The sequence below is a fragment of the Schistocerca gregaria genome, chromosome 6 (genome assembly GCF_023897955.1).
Source record: "Schistocerca gregaria isolate iqSchGreg1 chromosome 6, iqSchGreg1.2, whole genome shotgun sequence".
In the NCBI taxonomy this organism is placed as follows: Eukaryota; Metazoa; Arthropoda; class Insecta; order Orthoptera; family Acrididae; genus Schistocerca; species Schistocerca gregaria.
Genome location: NC_064925.1, coordinates 8,166,488 through 8,188,275, shown reverse-complemented (window position 1 = coordinate 8,188,275; position 21,788 = coordinate 8,166,488). Strand labels below are relative to the sequence as shown.

General features: G+C 40.4%; 1 protein-coding gene across 3 annotated transcripts in view; it reads left to right on the top strand.

Annotated features, from left to right (window-relative positions):
* LOC126278540 (intraflagellar transport protein 57 homolog) overlaps window positions 1-21,788 on the top strand; it is a 159,876-nt gene that overhangs the window by 80,789 nt on the left and 57,299 nt on the right. For 2 of the 3 annotated variants that reach the window (XM_049978715.1, XM_049978714.1), the window contains exon 5: window positions 17,714-17,876. In XM_049978715.1, the coding sequence (XP_049834672.1) occupies window positions 17,714-17,876 (163 nt within the window). The remainder of the gene's footprint in view (window positions 1-17,713; window positions 17,877-21,788) is intronic. The other variant, XM_049978716.1, reaches the window with a different exon arrangement.

Below are 21,788 nucleotides of genomic sequence, written 5' to 3'. Positions count from 1 at the left end.
CTAGAAAATGGATTGAATGATTCGTTGGTTGTTGCTTTGCAGGTACATTTTCACAGATTTCCTTTGCTATGAATAACTATATTCACTTTTTCTGTGCAGAAGTTCTTTAGCTTGGGTACAGAAGAATTTATACATATGACAAGTGTGTTGTGATCTGAAAGACCTAAGTTTACATTTAGTGCCTCAGTGACACCATTTTCCATGTTTTTGAAGTTATTATCTAATGGGGAAGATGACGAAACTGTTATTCTATTGGAATCGATAAAGAATGGTTTCCTGTGAAAGCTGTTTAGGATACTCAAAAGCTGTCTTTTTTCTGCACTTCCTTCTTCTTTCATTTCACCCTACTTTGGGGTACATTAAATCAATGAACTTTTAATATTCCGTGCCTTTCTGTTAGCCCATTATTGTTTCACTTTTCATGGTCTTGTTTTTTCTTTGATCTCCAACCTTTCAAGTATGACATGGTTGGTGATGGACATTGTTTTGGTTGCTTCCCATTTGATTATCTTAATTGTAATGTCTTATTTTTGCATTCCATGACAGGGACTTTTTGTTATATGTGTTTTTGGTAAGGAGGAACGCCTGTTCAACTTCTTGTAGATTCCATTGCCTTTTCCGCGAGGACATTCCAACTGATTCATTCTCTAAGATATCTGAATTCTTTGACAATCTCAGTTTTTTGTTCTCCCACATTTTAAATATATACGAGGGTCGGTCAAAAAGTAATGCCTCCCTTTTTTTTTCTACTTAAAAAAATTAAGTTAAGTGAAAAATTTGAATTTGGCGCCATTCCTCAAACCTTCTTCTGCAATCCACTGCAGTAGTAACTTTCTGTGTCAACAGGTGGCAGCACAGCAGAAGTTTGTAAGATGGCCGACATCGATGTTCGTTTGAGACAGCGTTGTGTGATTGAATTCTTGAATGCAGAAGGTGAAACGCCCATACGCATTCATGAAAGACAGAAGAAGGTGTATGGTGTTGTGACAGTGGATGTCAGCACTGTTAGACGATGGGTTCGTCGTTGTAAGGAAGCTGAAGGGCAAACACAGTTGACTGACGAAAAGCGGAGCGGCAGGCCGGTGAGTGCAGTGACTCCACACAACTTTCAGCAAGTTGTTGACATCATTCGTGGTGACCGTCGGGTGACTGCAGATGAAGTGTGTCGCATTATTTCTCTTAGTAAAGGCAGTGTGATCACGATTATTAAACAATTGGGGTACTCAAAAGTTTGTGCACGGTGGGTTCCAAGAATGTTAACCGATCAGAATAAAGAGGCAAGGAAAACAATAGCCTCCCAACACTTGCAGCGCTTCCGTTTGGAGGGAGATGAGTTTCTGAAAAAAATTGTGACCGGGGACGAAACATGGGTGCATTTTTTTGAACCCGAATCAAAGAGGCAGTCAATGGAGTGGCGTCACACAAGCTCGCCGAGGAAGAAAAAATTCAAAACTGTGCGATCGGCAGGGAAAGTTATGGCAACAGTTTTCTGGGATACAGAGGGTGTGATTCTGGTTGATTTTTTTGGAGCAACGATGCACAATAAATTCTGTTCAATACGTCACAACCCTCAAAAAACTTAAAGCACGTCTTCAGCGAGTTCGCCCAACAAAATCAATGGCAGATGTTCTTCTTTTGCATGACAATGCAAGACCACACACCAGTCGTCACACCTCTGACGAGATTGTCAAAATTGGATGGGAAGTTTTGCCTCATCCCCCATACAGCCCTGACCTGGCACCATCAGACTTCCATCTGTTCGGGCCACTAAAAGAAGCTCATCGTGGGATTCATTTTGAAGATGAGGAGGCCGTCAAAACATCCGTGCGTCAATGGCTTGGGAAGCAGAGCTGTGATTTTTACCGTGCTGGGATACATGCCCTTGTTCAAAGATGGACCAAAACTGTAGAGATGGGCGGAGATTACATTGAAAAATGACAAAATGATCCTCAATGTTGTGGTTTTCAACCTATGTAATTGCATTTAAATTTCCTGACAATTAAACGTAGAAAAAAAAAATAGGAGGCATTACTTTTTGACTGACCCTCGTATTAATGTTTGTCATTATCTTAGTCTTTTCAAGGGAGATTTTGGGACCTATTTTTTCAACCTTGTTTTTGTGATTGGAGGTTCTGTTCTTTGGCTTCTTTCAGGTCTCAGCTAGTAGGGAGATACCATTTCCAAAGGCTAGACAATTGACTTTTTCTCTCATTAAGTTAGTGATTTCATTGTCTAGGTTTAATTGTTTTAGTATAGAGATGAGGGATTCCCAGTTTATTGAGCTGTGTGCTGACTGAAAGTCAATGAAAGTTATATTATTTTGCTCTTGATTTTTGGTGAGCCATGAGGTTTTTGATGTTTAGGCTTTGTTCTGGGTAGGATCTTCCTTTTCTGAGTCCGCCTGCTTAGCTGGATGGTAAAGTGCTTGCCTCCCATGCAGCGAGCCCGGGTTCAGTTCTTGGCCGGGTTGGAGATTTTCTCCACTCTTGGACTGGGTGTTGTGTTTTTCTCCTTATCATTTCATCCTCATTGCCGGCATGCGAGTCACCGTATGTGGCGTCAATTGAAATAAGACCTGCACTCGGTGGCTGAACTTGCCCGAATGGGCCCTCCTGGCCAGCAATGCCATATGATCATTTCATTTCATTTCCCACTCCTGAAACCTGTTTTCTCCAAGTTTATGGTCTAATTAGGGCTCTGCCGTGTTAAATAGGACATAGAGATGATCTTGTATGTTCCATCTACGAGTGTGATGCCTCGCTAGTTGTTGGGGTTTGCTTTAGACACGTTCTTATGGAGTCTGTGGAGAACAGCTGTCTTCCATTTGTCTGGAATTCTTTTGGTTTTCCATATTTATTCAAAGATAGTTTGGAGAGAGAGTGTGTGGCATTTTTTGACATTTTTCCAAAGTTCAGCGGTGATTTTGTTTTGTCCTGAGGCTTTATAGTTTTTGAGATTTGAAATGACTGACTGTAGTTCCTTCATGGAGGGTGGTTTAGAGTTAGGTTTGGTTATTGTTAAGGTCTTAAAGTCCATATTTCTGTGGGTTTTGCACTGATAGGAAAGTTTATGAAATATTCTGCCAATATTTTGCAATTATCTCTGTTGTTATGGGCAATATTTCTATTTTTGTCTTAAAGAAGCAGTTTCAGTAGACTATATTCAGCTATTTTTTGTTTAAAAGTCTTATAATAGTTCCTTGTGATATTTTTGGTGAAGTCTGTTATGTTCATTTTTCTGTGATTGCTACTGTTACCATGCTTTTCGTCATAGTTCAAGGAGTCTATCACATTCTTCTGTCCACCAGACATGTTTTTTGGCTTTGATCATGGGAGTTAATTGTTCAGCTTCATTTATTAGGCTTCCTTTCATTTGATACTAGTTTTGGTTTTGCATGTATTTAGTTGTGAGGGGAAACTCCTTGGAATTTATTATCTTTTGTAGATTGTATTTTCTTCTTTTGAGGTTTTTGGTTCTGTTTTTTTTTCTTTTTGAGGTGATTTTGAGTTTTATTTTAGAATGGTACTGATCAGAATCCAGATTGGCTCCTTAGAGGACTTGGAAATTTTGTATTTCTTTGTAGAACTTATACATAAAAGATCTACTCACCAAGCAATGGCAGAAAACACACATAAAAAAGACAGTTATAATAGGCAAGCTTTCGGATCCAGTCGCTCCTCCTTCAGGCAGAAGAGTAGTTACAGTGAAGAAATGCTGTGATGGAAGAAATTAACGTAGATGGAATAAATTAACATAAATTAAGGTCAGGTGGGTGGTAGGAACCAAGGACATGTTGTAGTGCTAGTTCCCACCTGCAGAGTTCTGAGATACTGGTGTCTGGGGGAAGAATCCAGATGGCACGTGTGTTGAAACAGGCCTGAGGTGGCGAATTTCATATTGTAAAGCATGCTCTGCAACAGGGTACTGCAAGTTGCCAGTATACACTCTCTGCCTATGCCTATTCATCCTAATAGATAACTTGGAGGTAGTCATGCCGACGTAGAAGGCCGAACAGTGCTTACATAACAGCTGGTATAGCATGTGTGTTGTTTCCCTTTGATAGAATATGTTTTGCCTGTTACAGGGCTGCAATATGTGGTGGTAGGAGGGTGTACAGGAAAGCCTTGCAGTGGGGACAGTCACAGAGGTAGGAGTTATAGTGTAGGGAGATGGGTGCAGAAGGAGCATAGGGTCTGACAAGAATATTGCGGACATTGGGTGAGTAATAGAAAGCTGTTCTAGGTGTGGTGGGCAAAATTCCAGACAGAATGGATGTCATTTCAGGGCATGATTAACGCGTTCCAGACCAGGATAATATTGAGTCACCAATGATGTACTCTTAAGTTGTGTTTTGGAGGGATCAGCAGTACCAGGCTTGGATGTGATGACCCAGGAAATCTGCTTTTTAGCTAGGCTGGTGGGATAATTATGTGCAGTGAAGGCTGAGGTGAGAATGGTGGTGTATTATGTAAATACCGTTGTTTATTTGTAGGTTTAATGTGGACAGAAGTGTGTTGCTGGCCTTAGGTGAGGACAAGATAACATCAAGGAAAGTGGCATGGGAATCGGAATATGACCATGTGAAATTTAATCGGGAGAAGGTATTCAGAGACACCAGGAATATTAGCAGGTCAGCCTCTCCGTGAGTCCATAAGATAAAGATGTCATCAATGTATCTAAACCAAATCAGGGGCTGAAGACTTATGGATCCCAGGAAAGCCCCCTCCAAGCAACCCCTGAAGAGGTTGGCATAGTTCCCATGGCCGTACCTCTGATATGTTTGTATGCCTGCCCTTCAAAGGTGAAGTAGTTGTTGGTAAGTATAAAGTTGATTAAGGTGAGTAGGAAGGATGCCATAGGTTTGAAATAAGGTGGGTGCTGACTGAGGAAATGTTCAGGAGCAGACAGACCATGTACGTGGGGGCTGTTAGTGTAGAGGGAGGTGGCATCATTGGTCACAAGCAAGGTATGTGGTTGGAGTGGGACGGGCATGGATTTAAGATGACCTAGGAAATTGTTGGTATCTTTGATGTAGGAGGGGGTCTTTGTACTATGGTTGCAGGTGTTGATCAACTAAGGCAGATATACATTTGGTGGGTGCTTTGAAGCCAGCAATTTTAGGATGGCCAGGATGATTGGGTCTGTGGATCTTAGGAAGAAGGTAAAAGGTGGGAGTGCATGGTTTGAATGGGGTGAGAAGTTCTATGGATTGAGGTGTTAGTCCTTGTGAGGGGCCTGAGGTTTTAAGGAGGGACTGCAGGTCAGTTTGAATCACAGGGATGGGATCTTGATGACAGGCACTGTATGTAGTGGTGTCGGACAGCTAGCTCAGACCTTCCCTAAGATATTTCTTTCAGTCAAGTTCTACAGTGGTAGATCCTTTGTCTGCTGGAAGGATAATGATGGTGTCATCAGATTTTAGGGTCTGTAGAGATTGAAGTTCTGCAGAGGACTGGTTAGGACCATATTGTAGGGATCTGGGGAATGATTATGAAGCAATGCTGGAGGTGAGGAATTCTTGGAAGGCCTGTAAGGGATGATTTTGTGGTAGTAGTGGTGAATCAAGTTGGGATTGTGATCTGAACTGTTCAAGGCAGGGTTCAATGTCAGGTTTGCTGTTGGAAAGGTTTTGGGATTGGATTGCAAAGTGATATTTTCAATGGATATTATATGTGAAGGAAAGTAGTTGCTTCAGCAAAGCACCATGATCAAATGCAGGTTTAGGGCAGAAAGTGAGACCTTTAGATAATACAGATAATTCAGGAGGGGAGAGTGCTTTAGATGAGAGGTTAAGGATACTATACTGTTGTGGCTGGTTCTCGGGATTATGGGTTATTCTTGGTCTGGGAGGTAGTGGTGAAGGCTGTGGGATGTTAAGGAGGTTGGCCAAACTCAGTTTGTAGGAGAGAAGTGGTGGTTGATGGTGTGGCTGTTTAGGAAGCTGCATAGGGACAGGAAGGGAAACACCACAGTTCAGGTAGTTTAGGAGAAGGGGGATAGCGTTTTGAGGTGATGTCTGGCATGTTGTTGCAGTTTGAAGTTGACTTGGCAGATGATATCATTCAAGGAAACATTAGGGACAGGTAACTGCAGGATTTTGTAGAAGGAGAGAAGTCTGATAGTGTGGAAATTGGCTGATGAGGCATTTAGGTCACAGCTTAGCCGGATAAGAGCAATAGGTTGTTGTATTTGAAACTGTAAAAGAGCCTGGTGTAGGGAAGGATTGCATACAGAAACAGGGACTTTCAGTGTTAGGCCTTTTGGAGTAACTCCAAGGAACAAGCAGGTTTCAAGAAACAGAATGTGGGACCTTAGTTAGTTGGAATTCACCTAGATGTGAGCATGATGAGATCCATGTTTTCTGTTATTGATGTAGCTTTCTAAAGGCTGTGGATTTCAGAATCATATTGTGTGCTCGTCGTAATTTGATCACTCTGATCCCATTTTGGTTAGTTCTGTTATGTGTTGGATAGTTTCCTTTTTTGCATTGATGTCCCCCATAAGTAGGGAGTTTTTCAAGGAGTTCTATTGCTATGTATGTATTAAAAAAAAGAAAAAAGAAAAAAAGTATTCTATTTGAGCGTGTATCATGGCACTGCACAGAAGAGATATTTGAATGTTGTGCAAGGGCAGTTGAATTTATTGAAACTAAACTTCTAATTGCTTTCTTTTATAGGTCCCCTAACTCTGACATCAGAGCCCTTCTGCTCAAGCTTGAGAGGGTTCTTGATTCACTTTATAGGAAGTACCAGAAATTAGTTACATGTGGTGACTTCAGTATAAATTGTGGATGTAATGATGCAAGAAAAAGGGATGTTGGTAGATCTCCTAAATTCATATGATCTGACGCAGACTGTTTCCCCTCCCCCAACTAGGGTGCGGGGGAACAGTAGCACAGCCATGGACAATATTTTTATTCATTCTTCATTTCTAGATGGGCATTCTGTTAGTAAAAGGGTGAATGGCCTTTCAGACCATGATGCACAAATTTTAACACTAAAAGGCTTTTGTACTCAAACAAATGTCACTTGTAACTACAAGCTATGTAGGAAAGGAGATTCAACAGCAGTAGAGAGTTTTTAAACCTTATCAGGGAACAAGAGTGGCATGATGTTTATAGTGCCAATAACATAGATGATAAATAGAATGTGTTCCGTAACATATTTCTCATGCTCGTTGAGAGTTGCTTTCCTTTAGAACCTTCTAAGTGCGATACTAGCAGTAATAGGCAGCCTGCGTGGCTGACAAGTGGGATAAGGATATCATGTAGAACAAAGTGGGAATTATATCAAAATTTTAGAAGTAGTCACAATCAAGCTACAGTAGCCTATTACAAGCAGTATTGTAAGGTGCTTAAAAATGTTATCAGGAAGGTAAAGAGTATGTGGGATGCAAATAGAATAACTAATCCACAGAATAAAATTAAAACCATATTGTCAGTTGTAAAGGAAGTGTCTGGTCAGTAGCACAAGGTTGACGATATAAAGTCAGCTCGTAGTAAAAATATTTATGTTACTGATAAATCAGATATATTTACAGTATTTGACAATCATTTTCTGAGCATTGCTGGTGAATTAAATAAAAATTTAGTTTCTACAGGTAATCATATAACTTGCTTGGCAAATGCCTTTTTTAGATTGATGTCTGAAATACTCCTCTGTGATACAGACACGGGAGAGATGGATATGATGGACGGCCTAGCAGGATATTAAAGTATTGTGCTGCATATGTTAGCCTTGTATTTAGCCATATTTGTAATTTTTCCTTTAGGGAGGGTCAGTTTCCTGAACGATTAAAGTACTCAATAGTAAAGCCGCTTTATAAAAAGAGAGAAAGGGATAATGTAGACAATTTTAGACCCATTTCTATGCCATCAGTGTTTGCTAAAGTTATTGAAAGGACTGTGTATGTAAGGATAATTTATCATTTTATATCACACGATTTGTTATCAAATGTACACTTCAGCTTTAGAAGTCGTTTACAACTGAAAATGCTATTTTCTCTTTTCTCTGTGAGGTACTGGATGGGTTAAACAAAAGGTTTTGAACACTAGGCATATTTTTTGATTTAACTAAGGTGTAGAAGAAAGATTAAGAAAAAGGAAACCCACGTTTCTAGCATTTGTAGACTTGGAGAAAGCTTTTGACAATGTTGACTGGAATACTCTCTTTCAAATTCTGAAGGTGGCAGGGGTAAAGTACAGGGAGCGAAAGGCTATTTATAATTTATACAGAAACCAGATGGCAGTCATAAGAGTCAAGGGGCATGAAAGGGAAGCAGTGGTTGGGAAAGGAGTGAGACAGGGTTGTAGCCTCTCCCCGATGTTATTCAATCTGTATATTGAGCAAGCAGTAAAAGAAACAAAAGAAAAATTTGGAGTAGGTATTAAAATTCATGGAGAAGAAGTAAAAACTTTGAGGTTCGCCGATGACATTGTAATTCTGTCAGAGAAGGCAAAGGACTTAGAAGAGCAGTTGAACGGAATGGAGAGTGTCTTGAAAGGAGGATATAAGATGAACATCAACAAAAGCAAAATGAGATTATTGGAATGTAGTCAAATTAAATCGGGTTATGCTGAGGGAATTAGATTAGGAAATGAGACACTTAAAGTAGTAAAGGAGTTTTGCTATTTAGGAAGTAAAATAACTGATGATGGTTGAAGTAGAGAGGATATAAAATGTAGACTGGCAATGGCAAGGAAAGCGTTTCTGAAGAAGAGAAATTTGTTAACATTGAATATAGATTTATGTATCAGGAAGTCATTTCTGAAAGTATTTGTTTGGAGTGTAGCCATGTACGGAAGTGAAACATGGACGATAACTAGTTTGGACAAGAAGAGAATAGAAGCTTTCGAAATGTGGTGCTACAGAAGAATGCTGAAGATAAGGAGGATAGATCACGTAACTACTGAGGAGGTATTGAATAGGATTGGAGAGAAGAGAAGTTTGTGGCACAACTTGACTAGAAGAAGAGATCGGTTGGTAGGACATGTTTTGAGGCATCAAGGGATCACAAATTTAGCATTGGAGGGCAGCGTGGAAGGTGAAAATCGTAGAGGGAGACCAAGAGATGAATACACTAAGCGGATTCAGAAGGATGTAGGTTGCAGTAGGTACTGGGAGATGAAGAAGCTTGTACAGGATAGAGTAGCATGGAGAGCTGCATCAAACCAGTCTCAGGACTGAAGACAACAACAAAAACAAGGTGTTTTATTGTGTAGATCACAAAATATTTGTCCAGAAGTCGGACCATTATGAAATACGGGGAGTAGCTCACAATTGGTTCACCTCTTACTTTAGCAACAGACAGCAAAAGATCGTTATTAACAATGTTGAGAATGGCTGTGATGTAGGGTCTCAGTGGGTTACGGTCAAGTGGTGGGGGGGTTGCCACAGGGATCAGTGTTGGGGCCACTCCTGTTCCTTATTTATACACTCCTGAAAATGGAAAAAAGAACACATTGACTCCAGTGTGTCAGACCCACCATACTTGCTCCGGACACTGCGAGAGGGCTGTACAAGCAATGATCACACGCACGGCACAGCGGACACACCAGGAACCGCGGTGTTGGCCGTCAAATGGCGCTAGCTGCGCAGCATTTGTGCACCGCCGCCGTCAGTGTCAGCCAGTTTGCCGTGGCATACGGAGCTCCATCGCAGTCTTCAACACTGGTAGCATGCTGCGACAGCGTGGACGTGAACCGTATGTGCAGTTGACGGACTTTGAGCGAGGGCGTATAGTGGGCATGCGGGAGGCCGGGTGGACGTATCGCCGAATTGCTCTACACGTGTGGCGTGAGGTCTCCACAGTACATCGATGTTGTCACCAGTGGTCGGCGGAAGGTGCATGTACCCGTCGACCTGGGACCGGACACAGCGATGCACGGATGCACGCCAAGACCGTAGGATCCTACGCAGTGCCGTAGGGGACCGCACCGCCACTTCCCAGCAAATTAGGGACACTGTTGCTCCTGGGGTATCGGCGAGGACCATTCGCAACCGTCTCCATGAAGCTGGGCTACGGTCCCGCACACTGTTAGGCCGTCTTCCGCTCACGCCCCAACATCGTGCAGCCCGCCTCCAGTGGTGTCGCGACAGGCGTGAATGGAGGGACGAATGGAGACGTGTCGTCTTCAGCGATGAGAGTCGCTTCTGCCTTGGTGCCAATGATGGTCGTATGCGTGTTTGGCGCCGTGCAGGTGAGCGCCACAATCAGGACTGCATATGACCGAGGCACACAGGGCCAACACCCGGCATCATGGTGTGGGGAGCGATCTCGTACACTGGACGTACACCTCTGGTGATCGTCGAGGGGACACTGAATAGTGCACGGTACATCCAGTCCGTCATCGAACCCATCGTTCTACCATTCCTAGACCGGCAAGGGAACTTGCTGTTCCAACAGGACAATGCATGTCCGCATGTATCCCGTGCCACCCAACGTGCTTTAGAAGGTGTAAGTCAACTACCCTGGCCAGCAAGATCTCCGGATCTGTCCCCCATTGAGCATGTTTGGGACTGGATGAAGCGTCGTCTCACGCGGTCTGCACGTCCAGTACGAATGCCGGTCCAACTGAGGCGCCAGGTGGAAATGGCATGGCAAGCCGTTCCACAGGACTACATCCAGCATCTCTACGATCGTCTCCATGGGAGAATAGCAGCCTGCATTGCTGCGAAAGGTGGATATACACTGTACTAGTGCCGACATTGTGCATGCTCTGTTGCCTGTGTCTATGTGCCTGTGGTTCTGTCAGTGTGATCAAGTGATGTATCTGACCCCAGGAATGTGTCAATAAAGTTTCCCCTTCCTGGGACAATGAATTCTCGGTGTTCTTATTTCAATTTCCAGGAGTGTATAAATGATATGCCCTCTAGTATTATGGGCAACTCTAAAATATTTCTGTTTGCTGATGACCCTAGCTTGGTAGTAAAGAATATTATGTGCAGTTCATGATCTAAGTTCATGGCTTGCAGAAAATAAACTAACGCTAAATCACAGTAAGACTTAGTTTTTACAATTTCTAACACACAATTCTACATCTACATATATACTCCGCTAGCCACCAAGCGTTGTGTGGCGGAGGGCACTATTTTCGCCAAAGTCATATTTCCCCCTCTGTGTTCAAAATGGTTCAAATGGCTCTGAGCACTCTGGGACATAATGGCTGAGGTCATCTGTCCCCTAGAACTTAGAACTACTTAAACCTAACTAACCTAAGGACATCACACACATCCATGCCCGAGGCAGGATTCGAACCTGCGACCGGAGCGATCGCGCAGTTCCAGACTGTAGCTCCTAGAATTGTACAGCCAACTCACTGAAAGTGGGGATTGCACAAGGGAAAACGACAATCTGAACGCCTCAGTACAAGCTCTAATTTTCCTTGTCTTTGAATAGTGATCATTGCACAGTATGAAAGTTGGTAGTAATAATATATGCTCTACATCCTCGGCGAAGATTGGATTTTGGAATTTAGTGAGCAGCCCCTTCCGTTTAGCACATCGTCTATCTGCAAGTGTGTCCCACTTCAAACTTTCAGTGAGATTTGTAACACTCTCGCAATGACTAAATGTACCCATCAGCACTCTTGCCACTCTTCTTTGGACCTTCTCAATCTCTTGAATCAGACCCAACTGATTAGGGTCCCACACAGACGAACGGTACTCTTAAGACTGGACGAACTAAAGTCTTGTAAGCAGTTTCCTTTGTTGAAGGACTGCATTGCTTCAGGATTCTACCAGTAAACCACAATCTAGAGTTCGCCTTACCTGTTACTTGTGTAATCTGATTGTTCCATTTGGGATCATTTCGAATAGTCACACCCAGATTCTTGACGGATGTTACTACTTCCATTGACTGGGCATTTCTTTTGTACTCGTACATTAATGGGGATTTTTGCTTTGTTATGCACAGTAGGTTACACTTACTAATATTCAGAGATAACTGCCAGTCATTACACCATGCATTTATTTTCTACAAATCCTCACTGATTTGTTCACAGTTATCGTGTGATACTACTTTCTTGTAGACTACAGCATCATTGCCAAACGGTCTAAAGCCACTGTCAATACCATCAACCAGATAGTTTATGTAAATTGTAAAAAGCAGTGGACCTATTATACTGCCCAGGGGCACACCTGATGTTATGCTTGTTTCTGTTAAAGTCCCCCAATTCAAGACGACATACTACTCTATGTCTGTAATAAAAGTTTCTGTCCAACCACATATGTCATTGGATAGACTGTAAGTGCACCCTTTTTGGAGCAAGAGACAGTGCAGAAATGAGTTGAACGCCTTTTGAAAGTCGAGGAATCCTTCCTGGTGTCTAAGTATCTTAACTGTTTTACAATCCCAGATACACTAAACACTATGTCAGCCATCCTTGTGTTTGTTCCCATCTCGAGTTGGTTTTCTAACCAATTGCTCTAGGTTGTATGTTGAGAGCACTCCTAGAATAATTTCACACGAGTCTTTGTTTCTGCCCCGGTGATAAACATGTAATTTTTCCAGTCAGTGGATGCCAGATTAAAGTCTCTTCCTATAACTAATGGATAATTTGGATATTTATTTCCTATATACTCAAGACTCCCTGAAACATTCTGCGACATTTGTTGCGGATGCTGGTGGTCTATAAAACAATCCTAATACAATGGTCACTCCTTGGCTGATTGACCGCTTTATCCAGACTATTTCACAGTCCAGCCCAGTATCGATCTCAACTGCGTTTAAACAGATTTTAACTGCAGTGAACACACCACCTCCCATAGCATCAGTCCTATCCTTCCTAAACATTGTCCAATCAGAATTCAAAATTTCACTGCTATTTATGTCTGGTTTCAACCAGTTTTTGGTACCTAATACAGTATTGGCATTACTACTGTTTATTTTGTAGAGTAACTCGGGGATCTAGCTATAGACACTTCGACAATTTACTAACATGAGATTTAGTAATTCAACAAAACCTGACATTTTAATTTCACAGAATGGGCATATGATTAGAGAAACTGAACAGTTCATATTTCTAAGTGTTCACTGTCACGGAAAGCCCATGTTCTGGATCTTGTTCAAAGACTTAATGCTGCCATTTTTACTATTCGAACAGTATCTGAAGTGAGTGATCATTCGACATGAAAATTAGTCTACTTTGCTTATTTTCGTTCACTTATGTCATATCGTATTATATTTTGGGGTAACTCTTCCCATTCTATAAGGATATGTTTGTCTCAGAAATGGGCATCATGGGCAATAAGTGGTGTAAGTTCACAAATCTCTTGTTGACCCGTGTTCATGAGTTTGGGTATTTTGACATTGGTGTCTCACTATATATGTTCCTTACTGTCATTTCTTGTTAACAGTATTAGCTTATTCCCAAGAATAAGCAGCTTTCACTCAGTTAATACTTGCCAGAAGTCAAACCTGCATTTGGATCAGACTTTCTTAACTCTTGTGCAGAAATGTGTGCAGTATACTGCTGCATCCATTTTCAGTAAGCTACCACTTGAATTGAAAAATCTTAGTAGTTCTCCAAGTGCTTTCCAATTGAAACTGAAGTTTCCTCATGGGTAACTCCTTCTGTTCTGTTGAGAAGCTCCTTGAAAAATTAAGCTGATTCTTGTTGTATTGTTGATTCATTTACTTGAACTTACGGATTACCTTTTTTCGGGTTCATAAACATTTTATTTTTATCTGTTATTACTTTTATGTTGTAATTTCATGTACTGTCATGTTTCATGACTTATAGATTTGCTCCTCAATTTGGTGCTACGAAACTTGACGTGTAAATAAATAAATAAAATAAATAGTACATGGTGTTTTTTCTGGGATATTTTGCACATCATCGAGTTGGTCACAAAAACATTTCACCTTTTCTTTGTCCTTTCTGTTGTCCTCATTTAAGGAGGCATGTGCATTCACAGTGGTGTATACCTTGTTAGCAGATTTAAAGGTAAGTGTGAAGAGGTTTTCGGATGTTGATGTTAAAGTTCACATAATGATAAAATCACTTCATTGTTATAAAAAGTGTTGAATGCTGGCCCCAACTTCTTAAAAAATATGTTTTTCTCACCCACTGGTGATTTAAACACTGATATGATATGAGAATTAGTTTTTTTCTCTTATCATCGGTTTTTATCTCTGTGGCACAGTTCAAAATGTTTTTCAGTATTTATATGGTCCACTTCTATTTTTGCTTTAAACTGTAATTCTGCTCTTGTGTAAATGCATACTGTACTATTTTTACAAACACTGTGGCAGTAATGAGATGCTAATTTAAAATTGCTTACATTTCTTATCCTTGCACCAATGTCCAGGTAAACAAATTCAGGAGATGTCACCAAAATTATTTATAGCTACTACTAAATCTAACACTTTATTCTTGAGGCACTGTATATTAGAATACATTATTTTGAACATTTTTACTGTTATTATTACCTGATTAAATACTACTTTTTTCCTGATAGTTTTCAGGCTGGTTTGTCATAGTCTTTTCCTTTTCTTAATTTGAATCCATAAAAAATATCTCGTTAAGTGGAGGAGTGCTGCTGCTACTTGAGTTGTATCAGCTGTTACTGATATTTGTGATGTTACTAATACTGATACTGTTGTTGGTGCTGCAGATGCTTGCTGGTGCTTCTTGATTTCTTCCGGTAATTTGTGTGTCACAGTGTGCTTCTCTAGGCCATTCAAGTGGAATTATGAAGTATGAAATATGTGCCCACTGCTGCTAATATCAACAACAGAAACATTTTTGAATTGATTGCATGTATTCGAAAAACACTTATTACAGCACTAATCTCCTAGTTTACACAAGGTCAAGGTGGCAAATCATAGCGGTGTGGAATGTTCATGAAGAGAATGTTTGTGTGCGACAAGTGACCCAGGTGCTTCTTTAACTCTGAGCAAGCTGGGTATATTTCGTTTGTGTATGCATCATTACAGCTGCCAAACAAAGTCGTTTGAAGACAACTTGATCTTCTTCGGTGTGAACATTCTTAATGACTTCAAAGAGGGATGCTTTGGGCTTGACAAAACTCAAGGACTTCAAAATTGCTGCTTCATTAACATTTGAGGTGATTCCGCATCTGTGGATATCAGCTAGGATGTAAAGTTTCCCCAAGTGATCATGGATTTTTTGCTGTGACATGAGCATATGGTGACATGGCATTTGAGTATTCTGTGGAACAGCAATAGCTGAATCACGTATCTGTGTACTTAAAGTAACATTTTCTGAATCATTTTCATCACTTATTTTGCTTTAGTCGAATGGGTGTATGTATGTAGTATCATCTCTGTAGTTATCACGTGTGCGCTTTGTTATTGTGTTTTGGTCAGTTTTTGGTGATGGATTAATTTTACTGCACAGAAAATGGAACTTACTTTCGCATAAAGTGCATCTGACACAATTTCTACCTACTCTCCCGTACTTTTTCACACGTTATAATATGAGTTCTAGTATCTGGGTGTAGTTCACTGTGTGATTTGTTTGCAACCTCTGCATTCTACTGTGTGAATTAGTTACATTTGTGTTTTAAAACCTGTACCTCTTCCAGGGGCACTGCAATTACTTTTGCTTGTAAAACAGTCGTTTTCATTAGGTTTTTGAATTAGATTATCTCTGCTACGTTTCTTACAGAACCATACTTTATGTTTTGGATCTGCATTAACACATTTATAATGATGTGTAGTTTTACATATATTGCACATTATACCTATAACTGCATGTTTCTCGCAGTGGCAGGGGTCCAAGCCTAATATTACAGTTGATTCACATTGGATGATATAGATGCATAATTGTCAACACTTCATCTTATTGAATCTCTGCTGCTTTCAGTTTCTTTTTTGATGATGCATCATGACAAGCACAAATTATCACAATGTACATTAATTATGTTGCAAGTTGAATGCTTTTCATGATTCATTTTACACTTTTTGCGGGAGTCAACGCAGTGATGATCTACAGTTGGTACCATCTTGAATTGTAGCAGTATGGTTGTGTGATCTGCATGTTTCACAGTATATTGTGCTTATGGTGGTTAATGTTGCCAACTAAGTACTAGCACCAACATAAAAAGTACAAACTGAAGCTCCGCCAATCCAAATGTTAGTTTCAACTCCCTAGTCTATTGGAAGTGGTATGCTCTTGCCTTCTCTTGACCTTCCAATTGATCCACCGAACCCGTCACCAACAATGAATTAAGTGATAACTAACAGTAAAGAGAAATCCTTGGTATAACTGAGGATCAAAGCCCAGGCCTTTGGACATGTAGCCTGGCACTTTCCCATTGAGCTACTGTCCTAAACACTGCCAACAATTTTTTCAGCAAAACATTGTATTGTACTGTATAAAAGCAGATGTCTAAAACATGGAAACAGAATTATGTGATGCTCTGAACACAGAATGATGTGATGCTCTGAACATGTTAGCTGTATTGAATATTGATGAAACTCTTTTACTAGCCTACTGTCCCAGATACTTTTGTTTGTGTAGAGTCATGAGAAGTCAAAATGGCACAAGTCTAGATCAAGGCCAGTGGTGTACTGATGTGTTTTGTGCTTCAATGTTGGCAGTAATCACTATGAGGTATAATGGGATGGAAATAGTTTGTCAGTTGTTGACTGTACTCAGCCAATGAGCGAGCAGGACAGAGAATGTGTTCCAAAAGAAAGTTGTTTCATTTTCAAGTCAATGCGTCACAGCCTCTGAAACTATAACACATTCAGTAGCAACAGGCAAATATTTTGACAACCAAGATCATTAGTTTAATTTAAGCTGTGCTTTTAGGTCCCAGCCTAAACACAATCTTGTAATTCTTGACATATTCAGAAGGAACAAATATATGTGTCAACAAAGATTATTAATTTAATTAACCTACATCCTGGGCTTAGCGGCACATCAGTTCGTCACCATGATGAGGCTATTTGGCTTTTACCTTCATTGGTTTCACCAACTCACAACCAGACTGTCACATTCCTGTCTATCAGTAACCTCAAGCTGAACTACAGAACAGTTTCTCACCGTAACTCAGCTTTTTTAGCTTTCACATCCATTGGCTTTGCCAACTTGTGACCAAACTGTCACATTTTAACCTAATTACAACCTTGTTATTTTTGACATACTCAGTAAAAACAGTCAAATATTTGTGACAACAATGAAGAAAAAAGGTTTTTATTTTGTGGTTAGAAATTCAGTGTATATTTTCTCACCTCTCATAGGTTACATAAACATATCACCCCATTGGATATACAAAAGTGATGTGTTGGCAACATATGAGCTATAGAGAAATACCGCCAAGACTGCCGTTGGCTCTGATCTAGATTTTGGAATTCAATGTCTTAGCTGACATGTATAACACATGAAGGTAAGGATTAAATAAATTACAGTAATTCTTCGGACTTACTTCAGAGAGACAATGGATAATTATTAAAGTTGAAGGTAATTGCTATATATGTTCAAGAATTATTTTATGATTCTGTAAGTACAAAGACGTATAGCTAAAAATTGGATTCCAGCCTGTTTTCTTCTACTGTTGTACATAATTTACACATCTCCAAGTGGCTCAGTCACAGTTGCAAGTGCTACTTGAGTTAAATATGTGAGAACCTTTGTTTTTATTATTAATTGTGCTGTTTCTTTTTCCACCTCTAGATTTAGTCATCATATGTTACACTTTTCCCTGTCCTGTTCTCAGTAGTTTCCTTGTGTGCTCATTTCCAGACCACAGCCAGCAGTTGAGGTAGAGGCTGAGGAGGAGATAGAGCAGCTGCAGGAGAACTTCGAAGAAGAAGAACTGACAGCCGAATATACAGATGAGGAAGACGATGACGAAGAAAATATGCTGCATGTTGATGACCTCCATAAACTGAGCTTCAGCAATGTAGTGGTGCTTTTGTTCATAACCTTTTCCACACATAGTTGACCACTGCACTTTCACCAAAAACTACATGTCAGTTATATTTGGTTCACTTTTTACACTATTTATCTGCACCAGTGATATTGCTCAAAGACTGTAATTTGTCTTGTGTGATAATCTTTTTCCTTCTTTATCCATACATATTATAAAAAGTGTGTGTGTGTGTGTGTGTGTGTGTGTGTGTGTGTGTGTGTGTGTGTTTTACTGACAAAGGCTATGACCGAAAGCTATGTGTGAGTGTCTTTTAATTGTGCCTGTCTGCAACTTGATGTGTCTTCTTTAAAGTAAGTAGCAATCTGTATTTTCCTACATTGTTCATTCGAATAAACATATATTCTTGAGAATTTTCAGAAGTTACATGTAGTGTGGATGACATATTTCAAAGTAAATCAATGTTTGTGATTTAAAGTTATCGTAGCACACATTACAACTAACATTTTGTGTTGCATTTAGTTTTACCTTTCAACAGAAGTGTGTATTGTTAGCATTTATCATAAATTAACAGTATTTTCGAGTTCATTAGTGAATCTAATCTCAAAAAGTACAAGGAAACTGGTAACTTTTATCCTGGGTTTTTCTGTTGTCGTAATAGAAATCTGGTTTTGCATATTAATTGTTTCAATTTGTAAAGGGAATTAGTAATATATTTAGCTTAACAGATCCAGAAACTGAAAGATCGCCACAAGCTTATTTTAAAGTTATTTGTTTATTTTTTGCACCAGCCACAAAGCAGTCCCACCGTGAATTTCAAAGATGGAATGAGATACTTGATTACATAAGTGACCAGAAATCAGCCAGTCCACTTTCAGGTACTTGGAACTGGCTGCAAATGGGTTTTTTGGGAGGGCTCCTGAGAGTTGACCACCAGTACCATCCTCTCCTGTGGATTCTGTCACCTTTACTGGAATTGTGGGATCTGTCACTACTGGTCCACTCGACTATCAGTGGCATGCCAGTGGTAGTGCTAAACTTCCTGTACAGAGGAGATGGGGACCAGGCAGGACTTAGCATGTTACACCTCTCCCAATAACCCCCAAGTTTGAGGTATTGTCTTCCACTGTAACCATAGCTAAGCTATAGCTAACTTGGTGTAAACAGATACCCGACAGTTGTTGGGGCCTGGGAGTGGTGGCTTTGTGCGCCTACCTCAACTGATCGCATAACATCATTTTGTTAGCCTATATGGCAATACCTCTTTGTTGCTGGAGTACTGTTTAGATGGCTTTTGTTTTCAGTCAGTGTTATGATGCATACTATTCTATGGGTTTGCATGTTTGTATTCCATAGATTCTGTCTGTGAATTTCATGACATTGATTGAGATACTGGCTTTCTGTAGTGGAGGAAAGACAAAGTCTGAAAGTGAAAGAGATAATGGTGATTGATACCAATAAGTTAAATAATCATCAGAGTGTCAGAAGCTTTGACTGTCTACCATCTGACAATGAAGAGAATGACAAAGGAGGAGGAGAGTGCAGATTCATGTGGAAGCTCTGTTCTTGTCACTCACGAAGAGACAAGACAGAAATTCTATCAAGTGACAGATACTGACAACTTCAATGAAAATGCAACTAAGCAGCATGTTGATGTGCATATTATTCCGGGAAAAGTACCCTGCAGGTAAAATGCTGACTGTGTGTGGAGTGCTTCCATGGTGGTCCTTTTTCTAAGGTTAGGTGACTGTCCATCCAATCCAGATAACAGTACCTGTACAAAACCCAGAAGTATCAGTGTAGGATTGAAACAAATGCCTCCCACAGGTGAGAGTACTAAAATCTTAATGGTAAACTGCTGAAGCATTCACAACGAAGTGCCATAGTCTGAAGTGCTCATGAAAAGTAGTGAAGCTTGCATAATACGAGGTACAAAAAGCTGGTTGAAACCTAAAATTGATAGCAGTGAGATTTATGTGGAAAAATTTAAGTGTTTAATAAAAGAGTAGACAAACGAGGAATGGAGGTGATGTATTTGTTGCATTAGACAAGAAACCTAAATCCACCACAATAGAAATTGAAGCTGCATCAGAGACTATTTGGGCAAGACTCAGTATCAGGGGTGAGCATAAAATGATAATTTTATCCTTCTATTGCCCACCAGGCTCATCTCCTGATGGAACTGAAAACTTTAAAGAAAACCTCAGTTCACTTGCATGTAATGATCGAAGCAGATGAAATGAATTAAAATTTGTGCTGCAGCCAGGACTCGAACCCAGGTCTTCTTGCTTGCCAGGCAGAAATGCTAACCACTATACCACCGCAGTACAATGGTCAACATTGCTGCACGTACTGCCTATCAAGCAAGAAGACCTGGGTTTGAGTCCTGGACGCAGCACGAATTTTAATTAATTTCGGCTGCTTTGGTCATTATCGTAAATAATAAAAAGAGACTTAAATGTCTTAGGGAAACATTTGATTATACTTGTAAGTAAGTTCCCCAGTCATACTGTAATAGTAGAGACTTTTAATCACCAAACAGTCAATTGGGAAAATTACTGTTTTGCGAGTGGTGGGTGTGGTCAGACATCATGTGAAACTATACTAAATGCCTTCCCTTAAAATGTCCTAGAACAGATAGTTAGGAACCCCACATGAGGGAATCATATTGGATCTAGTGGCAATGGTAGACCTGACCTCTCTGAGAATGTCCATACTGAAACTGGTATCAGGGAACATGACACAATTGTGATGACAATTATTACCAAAGTACAAAGGACAACTAAAACAAGCAGAAAGATATATATGTTCAGTCAGCTAGATAAAAAATCAGTAGTGTCATATCTCAGTGAGGAACTTGAAACTTCCAGCACAGGGCTGGTGCATGCCGAGGAACGATGACTCAAGTTTAAAAGAGAGGAACTATGGCTCAAGTTTAAAGGAATATTTGAGCATGCGGTGGATAGATACCCTGTAGTACAGTCCATAGTGGGAGGGAACCTCCATGGTATACTGTCACTGTAAAGAAACAGAGATTACTGCATAATAGGTGTAAAACAAAGAGTTTGGCTATAGATTGAGAATAGAGTCAGGCAGCAGCAGCTGGCTGAGACACAAGCAGCCACCAGGAATTAACCGATTTTATGACATTTTACAATTTCTTAACCAGGAGTGAATTTTATAATTTCACTATGTGCTTTGGTAGTTTAGCTTCTTGAATTTCTATGTGTTAATTTAGAATTTATTAGATACTGTTCTCACGTTTGTGTTGGAAAGTAAACCAATTTCGTGGCTTATTACATGTTCCTAATCAGGAGTAAATTATTTAGTCTGACCTGAGTGGTTTGGTAGCTTAATTTTTGGGCCTGAGCATGTTAATGTAATTTATTAGAAACAGTTGTTACATTTTTGTCAGTGTCTACAGTAGAGTTCTGTAGAGCGTGTCGATTGTCCTTTATTTTTCTGTGTAATGTAGTTTTCCATAGTCTTTAGTATGGGTAGGGACTGTGATTGCTGTGTGCGGTTGCAAGGCGAGTTGGTGATACTTCGCTCTCAGCTCCACAATGTGATGGCTTTGGTTACACAGCTTGAAGCTGCAGTGGGCATGCATCACTGTTGTGGGCTGGCTTTGGGGATGGAATGGATGTCCAACACATCTGGGTCCACGGTTCAGTCCGCACCAGCGTTGAGCCCAGTTACTGATCACACTGAGGTTTACCACTCACCTGTGGTCGAGTGGGAGGTTGCCTGACACTGTCCCTCAGCCAGATACAGTCACTTGTCCTGTTTCATAGGAAACCTCTCAGCCTCCAAGATACGGGCAGTCACAGAGGGTGAGATTAGTGGTAGCTGGGAGCTCCAATGTTAGGTGCGTTATGGGGCTCCTTAGAAACATGGCTGTTCAGGAGAAGAAAAAAGCCTGTGTACACACCAGGTGGAGTCAACCAG